At 45.9% G+C, this 12,679-nt stretch overlaps 1 protein-coding gene across 1 annotated transcript; it reads left to right on the top strand.

Annotated features, from left to right (window-relative positions):
- The first annotated feature begins 1,694 nt into the window (after positions 1-1,694).
- C8H10orf143 (chromosome 8 C10orf143 homolog) lies at positions 1,695-10,399 on the top strand. Its single transcript, XM_015867591.3, has 4 exons — positions 1,695-1,836; positions 3,890-4,030; positions 4,159-4,224; positions 6,620-10,399. Exons 1-4 carry the CDS (start codon positions 1,765-1,767, stop codon positions 6,647-6,649), a joined length of 309 nt encoding a protein of 102 aa, XP_015723077.2. The 5' UTR covers positions 1,695-1,764; the 3' UTR covers positions 6,650-10,399.
- Positions 10,400-12,679: the final 2,280 nt, after the last annotated feature.

Here is a 12,679-nt window from a genome sequence, read left to right as displayed (position 1 = left end):
ACCTGTATGTACCAGGTTGCCCAAGGAGGCTGTGGGTGCCCCATCCCTGCAGGCATTCAAGGCCAGGCTGGATGTGGCTCTGGGCAGCCTGGGCTGCTGGTTGGTGACCCTGCACACAGCAGGGGGTTGGAGCTGGATGAGCACTGTGGGCCTTTGCAACACAGGCCATTCTATGGTTCTTTGTGACAGCTGAACCTATTTACTGTGAGTAAACAGGGACACAAGAAGACACCTCTCAGTGTGAGTGAGGTGACACAGTGGAGCGGGCTGAACATTTTATTATTCAGGGAAGTGAGTGAGAGAACAAGGTAATATTAATTCTGTTCAAGTGGGCACCACTCAGCTCTGCACTTTGTATGTCAGGAGGGGTTTTTCTAACGCAGCTGACATTGAGATGGATGTGTCACCAAATGCTTGTTTGATTATAGAGCATCCTATTGTTCTAAGCACATGAATGTGAAACGGGGCTGCAGCACTGGCTCTACTGGCAAGGAACGTAAACAGGCTCTGGGGGTGGAATTGGACGGTGGTACTGAAATAATTAAATAAACCTGATTTGATGTGAATGGATTTGGGCTTGGTTCAAACTCAGCAATGAGTTCTGCTTCAGATGTTCTGCAAACTGGATTACCCAGATTTAGGGTTATATTTTGTTTCTATCAGGCATGTCGATTGCGAAATTAAAAACAAAAAAAGAAAGAATCTGTGGATTAATTTATTGTCGTGGTACACCCTCAGGCTCAAAGAATGTGACAGAGCATACAGTGTAAGTACAACTGGATCCCTAGTGCAGAATAAGCACTGGAAGGAATGCCAGGGATAGCTTGACAATGCAAATAGCTTGATTTAGCAGAGCAGAACAGACAAGCGGTGTATTAGATGTTCCCGACTGAGGATTTAAGCCTGTGCTGGTCTCAAGACTCACCATTAAAAAAAAGTACAAGGAAGACTAATTTAATCTGTGACATGCAGCAACAGGGAGTGACGGGCTCTGCTGGATTCTGCTCAGTCTCATTCCTCACATGCATTTTGTTTGCTCCCTTTTGGTAGGAGAATCGTATCATAAAAGCATAGAACCATAGAACAGCCTGGGTTGCAAAGGCCCACAGTGCTCATCCAGTTCCAACCCCCTGCTGTGTGCAGGGTCACCAACCAGCAGCCCAGGCTGCCCAGAGCCACATCCAGCCTGGCCTTGAATGCCTGCAGGGATGGGGCATCCACAGCCTCCTTGGGCAACCTGTGAACAGTGAAACCCCGCAGAAACCTTCACCTCATTCAGACGGGAGCCATCCACCCGGTTCACTTATTTACACTGGTGGAATATACAGAAGCAGTGCTGCTCATTACATCCAAGAGAGAAAATGCTGTTTTCATGTTCAAAACCAGACCCTGTCTCACCGTGGGGCCATCCCCTCTCGTCCTGCCGACCCACAGCTCGTCCCAGCTGGGACGAGCACTGACCCATGCCGGCCCCCCATAGCACCGTGCTGCAGTCCCGTCACCCCAATAAGGGAGGAGCCCAACATCGCCGTTATTGCTCATGCCGTGCAGAACTAACAGCTGATCACAACTTGCTCCGCCGCGACGCTCCGAGCTCCAGCATCGCATCAGTCGGACGGGGCAGCTCCGAGCGCCGCCCCAACCCCGTGCTCGCTGCCCGCCGCCCCCGGCTCCGCCCCGTGCGGGAGGGCGGCATTGCCCGGAGCGGCAGCGGGGCCTGGCGGAGCCCTGGGGCTGCCCGAGCCGTGTGTCCGCCCCGCCGCCATGGAGGCGCTGACACGGGGGCGGCGGGGGCTGCAGGGCGGGCAGGAGCCGGAGCCGGGAGAACCGGAGCGCGTGAGTGCCGGGGGTCGGGGGGTGATGGGCACGGCGGGCTCACGGCCCCCTGGCGGCGGCGGGGAGGGGGTGGGGGGGTCCGGCCCGTGGGGGGGTTTGAGCCCCGGCCTTGAGGCCGCTCTGATCGCTGTTAGTGGCAAAGATTCCCTAGTGCTGCTGCTGCTGGTCCCCCATTGCTCCCGCTGTGTGTTACACGGAGGGACGTAGGATTGATTTTTGCTCGTCAGTGCAGCGATCTGCGCGCATTTAGGGAACGTCGTGCAGGATGGAGCTCCGTGCCGTAACGTTTGCGGTGTTCAGGGCAGAGCGGTGCGATCTGTGAGCCCGGGGGACCCTTCCCGCTCGGGACAGCCCGTCCATTCGCCTTCTGCTCCCGTTTGGTTTCACTTTTGCTAAGCAGCAGCCTGCGGCGAGGCCTCCATTCGAACAGCAAACACACGTGTTTCCCCAGGACTTACCAGCTGGGAGAGAGAGTGACAGAACATCTGCCCGTTCTGGGACATGGTGTGAATTGCTGCTTGTCTCCAACTATGTTTCAGGCTGGAGACGTACAACATTCTCTCCCAACAAAACGAGTCGTTTGGGCGCAGTGCGTGGATGCCTTTTGAGTAGCTCCCTCATTGATCCTTATTAATCACAGGCACTTTGAGTCCTGAGCTAAACGCGTTCTGTTCGCAGGCAGGATTGATGTATCGATCGTTTCTTTCCTAAGAGAGAATTCCAGGAGTGAAGCGTTCCCCGCAGCCAGCTCTGCCAGCAGCTCCCACTGATTGTCTTGGCGTTGTCAGCCAGCTTCTCTGTGTGCTGAATTCCTGTCACTGGTGCTAAATGTCTTAAACTCCCCCATAACAATGCTTGGAGTTTGTTTTTAATGAGCCAAATTTCTCCCAATCCGTAGCAGTGAATCATTTTTTCCTCTTTTCCTTCATCTCACACTCTGCTTTGCTGCCGTAGCATCACGCTCTGGCTTTTAATAAAGGAAGAGTTCTGCTGCAACAAAGGGAAGAGAACGTTCTCCCAGCGGAAGGCAATCTGCCTTTGGAGGACCTCCTCAGACTTACAACATTATTCTTCCTTAGTACAATACATACTTTGCTTTTTGATTTGCTTCCCATCCAAATATCCTCTGTTCCTTGATAGTGTGCTCCTTTCAGCTGGTTTCCTCTGAGGTTCCTGCTGTATTGATCCATTTCATTTGTACGTAATACATTCAACTTCTCGATTTAGTTCCCGTGCTTCAGCAGCCTGTCAGCTCTGTGGCAATGCCTCTCCCACCTGTGAGATCCTATGTGAGATGGAACGTTGTTACTCCCTCAAGTTTGTTCAGAAAGTTGTTTCAAAAGCACACACATCTCCTTGGGATTCAACCAGGGCCAGACCCCGAAACGTCTGCATCACTTCTGACATGTCTCATTGTTATTAACGTGCTGCTCCAGTTTCAAGAAGCATCCCTGTGCAGTCACAGGCCAAGGGTTGTTCCCTTCTTAGGGCTCCCGATTAGTGCCTGTCCAAAGCTGCCCCTTACCAGGTAAGAGCTCAGGTGAGCAGCAGGAAGCTGATTGCTCAGGTAGCAGAGCAAAGCTGTGAGAAGGTGGCAGTTTGCAGGAAAGGACCCAAATAAATCATTACAAAAGATGTCTTCATAACTGTCTGACTTGGCTGCAGGGTTTTCCTTCCGTTTCCTTGATTTAATTAGCCGTTTCTCAGAACTTCCCATGATCTGCTCCTTTGATAAGCCCCATCCGAAATTAGATGTTAATGGAGGGTGACGTATCCTCTTTTCCCACGGGCGTTCTCCCCCCACATTCTGAAACTGAGGCTCAGAGACATTTAGTGAGATCCACACATCTCCCTGCTCATCCAGCACCGGGCACGGTGCTCCATGCAGTGTTTGTGACCTCCTGCCTGCCAGGCTGTATTTACTAACTCACTGTACTGACTATTCTTCCCAGTGAATATAAGATCCCTGTCAGTCATAAACAAATCCTTCAGGCTTGTACCCAATGCCCTATGCCTTGTAAAGACATGCATGTATTCCTTCTTATTCTTTCAGAAGCGAGTGTGCAAGCCCTTAGAATCCGTTCCAAATGAGGTCGATGCTCGCCTCATTGACTGTGCTATGGAGCTGGATTCGAAACAGAAAGTCTCCTCTGGCTATGGTCCTTGGGCTACAAAGACAAAGCAAAACTCAATGGTATGTTTACACCGTCAACGTATCTATTTATTAGAATACATTTAAAGCCAGTTTTGTAATAAAATTGCAAGTAATTGGTTTTTTGTTTGGCTTTTTTTTATGGTTCTGTCCATGTTTTTATTAATTAGATTTTTGACAACCAAGGAAGCAGAGGGACTGCCCAGCCTTGCCCGAGATGTATTGCTGGAGAATCTGTAAGTATATTCACCTTCTTTCTGTGACATAAAAGATAGACTTGTTCGTAAGTATTAGATCCATAAAACATACGGTTAATAAAAACCACAATTACATTGCTCAGGAATAAAGCATGTAAATAAAAGAAGGCGGATTGATTTAGCATCTCGGAGGCATGCCAGCAGAGCACAAACTAATATGTTTCCAGCAGCAGTTGGAAAATATGGAGACTGCAAACACATTTTTCACGTTCACACTAAAAAGCAGAGTTTAGGAAGTAACTGAAGCAAACAGTAACATACAACTTCCTCTACCCCGTTATTATGTCTGCTTTGATTTACAGAATCATAACAAAATACTCAGGATTCTCATTCTGTTTCTTATTGTTTCCACTAACACAATAGTTCCTTTCCAATGAGCAGACGTACACCATACCATCATATACTGCAGACATACTAGACCCGGCTTTAAACAAGCTGGTAACCATCAGAGCTCAGCACAGGCAGATTGCCATTCAGAATAGCAGAGCAAGACAGCTGAGCAGTGCTGTCTTCTGGGCCATCCTGATATGGAAAGTAAGCTGGGAAAAACTGGCTTTTCTATTTGTGCAGGCTGTAGTCAACAGCTGGGATTTGGCACAGCATAGTCTGGCATAACACTGCAGTGGTAGGACTTGAATCTCCGACTAAAAGATGATGGTTCCACCACAGGCAGAGCCACCAACCTCCACACTTAATACCAGCCCAGGCTGCCCAGGGCCCCATCCAACCTGGCCTTGAACACCTCCAGGGATGGACGGGGCATCCACAGCCTCTCTCGGCAGCTGTTCCAGCACCTCACCACTCTCACAGTAAAGAACTTCCCACTGACATCCAACCTCAATCTGCCCTCCTTGACCAAAGTTTCACAAGTCTCTTAAGCATATGGGAGCTGAAAAGGCATTTACTGTGCAATGATCTGGAAATCATCATTATGAACCCGGATGCCTTATGATATATAATTCACCTCTTCAACAGGCATTCATTTGTTTGGGTATAATGGATGACTTCTAAATGCTTTTGAGCTTCAGGTGTAAGAACCGAGGGAGACAGTCTGCTGACTGTACTCAAGGAGAGCTGGAATCTCAAATGCAAAGTACTTTCCTACTTAACTGTCCTGTGCTGTCAGTACGATGACTCAAGTCGGTGTTATAAACATCTGGAGCCCTTGGATAGCTACTCGCTAGACTTCTTGCTGAATTAGACTCATGAGTTGAAATAGAAACTACTTTGCTCAAAGCAGGCTGATCTAAAATGTGACTGGCTCAGATTCTGTTTAACTTGATGTTCCCTGTAGCGGTGCCAAAGTTTATCGATGTCTGTTGCATGACGTCAAATGCCAGTTAGAGTTTAAGGAGTGAGATGCAGTGTTTGGTAATGGAATAATCAAGTTAGCACATATATTCTGTTCTCCATGGACTCATGGGCCTGGAACAATCTGGATGAAAGGAAATGTGTGACTGCTTTTGCACCCATGGTGTGTTTTTGCAGAGGGGAAGGATTCTTTTTGACTCTGGCTTTCGGTCAGCAGGGTTTGTTAGTTTAGACATAATGCCAGACACAAAGACAGGACTAGAGCAACTGGGATTGTGTTCTAGCGCAGCTGAATGCATGCTGTGCTGAGCTCGTAAAGCCATCCTGATAGAAGCTGGCTCATGTGGGTGTCCTTGCATCCACAGCACAATTCATCCACAGCTCCTCTAACTGTGGGTGAATTGACTGTATGGGTTTGTCAGTTGTGTTCCCTTCAGATCATCAGTTGCTTGCAGCCATGCCATGCTACATAACACGGTTACACTTGATAAACGTAGTACGACTTTTATTAGTAACATGTTCATTCTTAAAATAAGAAGCAGCCTGTATTGAGAATAAAACGTGCAGTAAGCTGATCGTTTTCTTCAGAATTAAAATTTCACCTTGGGAAAATGAGCTTGTCACAATGAATAAGATGCATCATGGAAGTCCTTCAGAACAGCTGAAATGTCCCCGAGGGAAGAGCCTCCAGGTAGCAAAATAAATAATGTTGCAATGCTTGTTCATAGTAATAATGTTAAAATTCTCTAAGAAACTGCATGCCACCAATGGGAGGGAATTCAGAAACATAAAAACCCACAGTGGAGTAAGGCAAACAGAATACAGGCATACAGGGCTGAGAGGATTCACCTTGGATGGAGACAGTCTTCTCAGCGTTGTACTTTGTGTGAGGAACCTCAATCACAGCAGCAGTATGGGATGAGAGCAGCACTGAATGTGCAGCTTTTTTAACCTTTGTCCACCAATTCTTTGGGAAAGGGGGGAGCTCCTGAGGTGCTGTCAGCAGGATTGTCCATTTCTTTTACAGTCATGTTTGAAAATGGATTCTGTTTTGTCATTTCAGGGACACTTCAGTCACATCCTGGGCTGCTAGAGACGGACAGACAGCAGATAAGCAGCGCTGCTTTCCCTGTTAGGTTCTGGAAATGCACCTGTGAGCAGCATACAGCTCAGTAGGTTCACTCGTGGCGAATGTTCAGCACGCTGCCCTGTGTTACTCCACCATCACACAGCTGGATGCCACTGTTTTTACACTTGGAAAAATGCTTTTGTATTTAAGGTATCTCAAATGTATGAAGAAATATGTATTTGATTTAACTTTTCGGAGCAGCGAAGCTGGTTTAGCCTTTGGTCCAGTCTTCACCTGGCCCTGGGCTAATGGTCATGCTGATACAGGGTATTTCACTGTCTCACTTGGGCACTTTCTCTGGTACTCTTGGAGGTTGTCCTTGTGTTCACACTGGTACTGGGCCTGCACTTTCACTTCAATTATGTATAAATGGGCAGCAATGGGAGGACTCTTCAGTTCTAGGCAGAAAGCCGATCAGCTTGACAGCTATGCAAAGGCCAGTGAAAACCCTATTGAAATTAATATTGAAAAATCCAGAATATGCATTCATTTCAGGTATCTTTCCTACATGCCAAACTCTTACTTGATTTGCAATAAGTGAATGTGGCGGATAACTATCTGAAAGAAAAAATCAGTATTATTTGAACAACATTATAATGCAAAGGTGAGTGGTGCTTCAGATCTGCACAGTCCTCTCTAATTGCTGAAGATACCATCTGATGCTCTGGGATTCCTTCTTTCCAACTGTTGTGTTACTTGAACAAGTCTGTTTTGGCTTGTTACCCAACTTGACCTTATCGGCTTGCCACAAATAATTTAATCTGCAGACCTATGTAATTTTTAAACACCTGCGGGTTTTAAACTCTTAAGGAATCCAAGTTGTGTTATTTGGATGTGACACTTCAGTAGCTGCTCTGGAATGGAGCTGGCTGCTATTCAGAACAGAAGAGCATTGGGCAGGGTTCAGCCCACCAGCAGCAAGGCAGGCAGAACAGCTTCCAGCTCCTCCTGCTCTAAGGGCAGTACTCAGTGTACATTCAAATGGTAGCTCTGAAGCTGCAAAAGTACCAGGCTTTGAAGGGTCACTGTCTCTGTGGCATTTATCACACTGTAAAATTCTTAGAGAAATCTTACCATAGTCCTAGATCTCTTCCCTTATTGTGTGTGGGGTTGTAGCTAGCACTGAGTTGACTTTTATTAACAAGGCGCTCTTCCTATATAGATGAATATCATATAAATGCTGAATTCAGTTAAGCAACAGATGGGGAGATAAGTTTATTAAGCAGAGCTGCTCTAAATTGGCATTGGGAAAGTTTGGTTAAGAAAGAATGACTATCCTTCAATCCCATACAAATTCTAGGTCCCTTGGAAATCATTGCAAAGTGGGATTGGACTGGATGATTTCCAGAGCTGCCCCTGACCCCTTTGATTCTGTGGTCCTGCCGGTTGTTTCATACACCTCACAGTTCCCTTCAGTGACAGAAGCAGGGCAGTCTGCTCAAAGATCAAATCACTGAGAAACACAGTGGTTTTAGAATTGTGTTGGTTGTGTTACCTTGAAGGTAAGAAATTCATCTTGAGCTCTCCAGCTCCCAGTACAGGTTGGTACAAGCAATAGCACCTATCCAAGCTAGAAAGGAACATATGCTCAGTTGAAATGATAGTAGTGCATGAGCAAATTCCCATATCATCATAACAGAGTTATCACCTAGTGCAAAATAGTAATGTAAAATGGTATCTAAACACACTGCTCTGCAACTGCATGTTACTGGGTAGCTAGGCTGTATTTTGTGGGCAGGTCGTTGTTACAAGGTTTTCCAGTTGTCTTTTACACCTCCTGGTAACAATGTCAGCTAAGAAAAGAAGATGGCTGAGCTTCAGTTTCTGTGCTGTAAAAACTGAAATAGTTACTTTGAACTTAGAAGGCTGAGAGGTATCTAAAAGTGCAGACACTGCAAAGTGACCCAGAACCTACTGGGTGTCACCGAGTTCAATGCTTGGAAGTAGCTGTTAGCAGAACTGTATGTAGTCAAAATTTAAGGTGTCTTAAGAAGAGAAATGACGCTTGGTCTTGTTCATGGAGAAGTTTTCTGCTACGGTATATTGGACCAAAGGAGCACCATATTGTTTTTAATGCATGGGCAATACACTATAAACCATCAGACCGAGAGGATGATTTTCCATTTAAATAGATAGCAGTGCACATATTTCTTCTGTTAGCTCAAAACCTGACTGTGTTTCAGTCAATAGAACACAGTCAGATTGAGAACTAATTGATTCTCTTTACAATCCTTGTAGCTCCTGTCACGGTCTTTCAAATCCTTCTCCTTTCAGAGTAACCATTACTTGGTTTTTGTAAGGTGCCACCATACATAACTCACAGGGTTGGTCATCGTTCCTCCTGGCTGCATTACAGAGCCCTGATGAAGTCATACTCTGTTCGATTTTAATGTAATTTTTTCATATCAGTCTTCTCATTGTTACTGTGCAGGTATTTTATTACACTGCCCACAGTGGCTCTCAGCTCAGTCCTTGGAGATTACTGCATCTCTGCAGCTCAAGTAAATAGGAGAACTTGGTACTATTTTTAACCTGCAGTGTGAACGTGGGCCTGTGGTACCTTCTTTGCACTGTTCAAAATGTAATGCTGCATTTTATATCAGATCTAATTGGTTGGTAGTTGTTAATCATGCGTGCGGTTCGAATATATAAATGCTGTAGAAAAGAAAGGTGAGTAATATTGTCCCACGCTGGGTCTTTGTTTACCTACAGCCTTTTGCATTCCCCAGGGACACAATACAGGGTGTGTCAGAGCAATTCTATGGCCATAAGAGGGCTGGGTGGGCTGGGAGCAGTCATCTGTGTGCCCAACAGCAGATGGGGAAAGGCTGAGAAACAGGACAGGCATTGTATGGGAACACTTCTTGCAACAGGGAGAACAATCTTTGAGAACTTGTTTCGTTCTGGGAATCCCTTTTTTTGTCTCACAGCTCAGTCTGGAACATCAGAAATCACAACTATTGAAATGCTGGGAGATTCCAGCAGTTTTTGCCTTCGTACTTGTTAATACAAAGACATATTGGGCATCAGGGTAGTGTCATACCTGAGTTATCCTTAAGCAAACATTGCCATCATCCCTATTTAAGAAGCATTTCCAGTGTGACTGCAGTTCAGGTGTGTGTGTACCCTTCAATCGGCAGAGGGTGAAGATGCTCTGACTAGTTCTGATAGCAGCTTCCTCCTTTTGGTAGTCCTTGAGTTGGCTTGGAGTTCAAACATAAACAAGAAACCACCTTCAGCATAAACTTCAATGTGAATCCTTAGGAAGGATGTGATTGCTTGCTCCATGCCTTTTAATGGACAAAATGCATTTATGAATCAGCCATGACACAAATGAGTTGAAGCTGAAATAGTTCAGCATAGTGAAGAGCCGCTGTTTGGTTTGGTAGGTGAGCTGTGTTTTAATCACAGTGCAGCTGGGGATGGCGGATGTTTCTTTAGAGCAGACGGGTGTCAGGTCTGCAGCGGAACCTCAGAACTATTTTTGTAGGACTTTTCTTGGCCTCATATGACTGCGTTTCGGTTTATTGATAAATACGATTCTTTATCTTTCTTAATGCTGTGGTTTGTACACAGAATAACCTAAAGCATCTTTTATTGAGGTGTGTGTAGATCAGTTTTTAATTCAGATGAAAACGATATAATATTTTTTAACTTTGTATTTTATAAGTTGTTGCAAAAGCAGAAGCATTAAACCCACCTTTGGCTACTGTACGAACCGTCTGGTTTTGTTCTGCCATTAATCACTGAATTGTGTTCTGCAGGCGCTGAGGCACCCAGCTAAACAAAAGGGTTTGGGGTTTGTACACTATGTAGCTTCATTTGTACCACGTTGCCCACCTGGTTCTTCCCCTCACTGCCCAAAAACACGAACAATACACAGAATCAATATTTAGAAACAACGTATTTCCTCTGCAGGTTTGGCTTAATGGAGAGTTAAACATTAACATTTCTCAACTGAGCTCCATCTGCCTTTCCAGGCCTTGTTTTTCCTCACCTAATTGGAGCACCTCTGTTCCTGCAGACTTAGGTAGAAATAGAGGTGTCCAGACAGCCTTGTGAATCTAAGCTCTAATCTCCTTACATCTCATTGCTTTATGTAGATTATCACTCCGCTCCATAGCTGCGTGGTTCCAAAGCAAATCCCTCAGCCAGTGCTGCACGCTGTGCATTGCTGCGGCTGTAGCTCTGAGCCCCACCAGCCCGTCCCCACTGTGCCCATTGCCCACCCCCTCAGTGCCACATCCCCGCAGCTCTGAGCACCTCCATGATGGCACTGCCCACCCCTGGGCAGCTGTGCCAGTGCCTAGCAGCTCTCTGGAGCAGACATTGCTCTGATACCCAACCTGACCCTCTCTGTCTTCAGTCCAGAGTGTAACCCTGGCCACACAGCACAGCCCAACACTCCTGGGAAGGTAACAGCTGTGCCCAGGAGCACTGACACTGTAAGCGAGGCAAAGAGAGTGGAGAAAACATTGCTTTTTGTCTGATTTTGTCACCTATGCCTACACGTATTGAGAGAAAAGTGGCTTCGTCTGCTTAGAGATGAACACGATTTGGCTGTACATACATTTTGTATAAAGATAAGCAGATGGAACATTTAAGATGAGAGAATTAAGCCTCGTAAGAAAGTGCAAGAGCAAATGTGAAGTTGATAGGGTGAATGTATTATTGATGCAAATAATAAACACATTATCCTTGCTATGCAAAATTTATGCACCGAGTTCAGTTGCTTTAAACTTCAACGTTCACATAATTGTTTGTTTGCTGATAACTACACACTGAGTTCATTGTCAGAGAGGAAGAAACCAAGCTTTTGGTTTAGTGTGTGTGGAGCTTGCAGGCAGTCTGCATAGGATGAGGCAGAGAGAGAAATGTATGCATCACATACATGGAAAATGATGGTGTTCATGTCAAAGTTAGCTGGGAAAGCTGTGTACACATTCAAACTGTGACATCTCCCCTGACACCATAATACAGTGGTTCCTGAGAGCACAATGTGGCAGCCCGTATTGGCGGACAAAAGTCACTCAGTAACAGTGTTATTTTGCTTTGATTGCTTGCAGTAATTATAAAATGAAGGGTTACACCTCAAGATTCTCCCACACATCAGACTCCCATCCAGGCCGGATGTGGCTCTGGGCAGCCTGGTCTGGTGGCTGACAACCCTGCACACAGCAGGGGGTTGAAATGAGATGATTGTTGTCGTCCTTTTCAACCCAGGCCATTCTATGATTCTATGATTCATGGTAACCACATTTGAACAAGCAAGGAAGATGTGGGACCTCTTACTTTCTTTTTCAACAGAAAAACAATAGGAAGAATCCCAGGAAGATCCAATAGGCATTAATTTATCTGAACCTCACCTGCTGTCAGAAAACAGATTTACCATTCCACTGCTATGACACTTTAAGGTCCACAAGCTGAGATCAGATTGGAAAGCTCTGCTCTCCATTCATACAGCCATCAAGGCCAGAACAGGCCTCCAAGACATGCAGTCCAACCATCCGCCTACCACCAATATTCCACCACTAAACCACATCCACGTCCCTCCCCGTACATACACCACACTCTGAATCTGAGTGGGAGTTTCCAAGGAGCAGCATTTAAGATCCAATGCCACTGCCCAGGGGACACAGCTATGCCATCACCAATGTGTTCACTGCACAGTGGCCCTTTGTTGGCTCTTGGAGTGAAGCATGCGAGCTTCTGAAGTTCCTCCTTTGAATACCATCTGCTTGGTGGGATTGGGCACGGCGATATTTGTGTGTGATTACTGCCTTGTTACTGAAACAATATAGAAATCACCACATGATATTTGCTTGCAACACAGGGTGTCATTCATGAGTTATACATAAATGGCAGCTTTACATATTTAAAAGGAACATGGACTGCTTCGCATCTGAAGTATGTTTCCCAGGAGGGAACGCCGCCATTTGATCTATTTTTGATTAAAATGTAAAAATTAAAAATTAAATCAAATGGTAGCGTAAC

Source organism: Coturnix japonica, chromosome 8 (assembly GCF_054131305.1).
Source record: "Coturnix japonica strain WE chromosome 8, WE-NBRP24, whole genome shotgun sequence".
NCBI classification, from domain to species: domain Eukaryota; kingdom Metazoa; phylum Chordata; class Aves; order Galliformes; family Phasianidae; genus Coturnix; species Coturnix japonica.
This window is presented reverse-complemented; position numbering and strand designations above follow the sequence as displayed.

What these genes read in the sequence shown, in the direction of transcription:
- C8H10orf143 (XM_015867591.3), top strand. Translation starts at nt 1,765, where the DNA reads ATGGAGGCGCTGACACGGGGGCGGCGGGGGCTGCAGGGCGGGCAGGAG. An exon ending in AGCCGGGAGAACCGGAGCGC is followed by an intron (nt 1,837 to 3,889) that starts GTGAGTGCCGGG and finishes TTATTCTTTCAG; the next exon opens with AAGCGAGTGTGCAAGCCCTT. An exon ending in GATGTATTGCTGGAGAATCT is followed by an intron (nt 4,225 to 6,619) that starts GTAAGTATATTC and finishes TTGTCATTTCAG; the next exon opens with GGACACTTCAGTCACATCCT.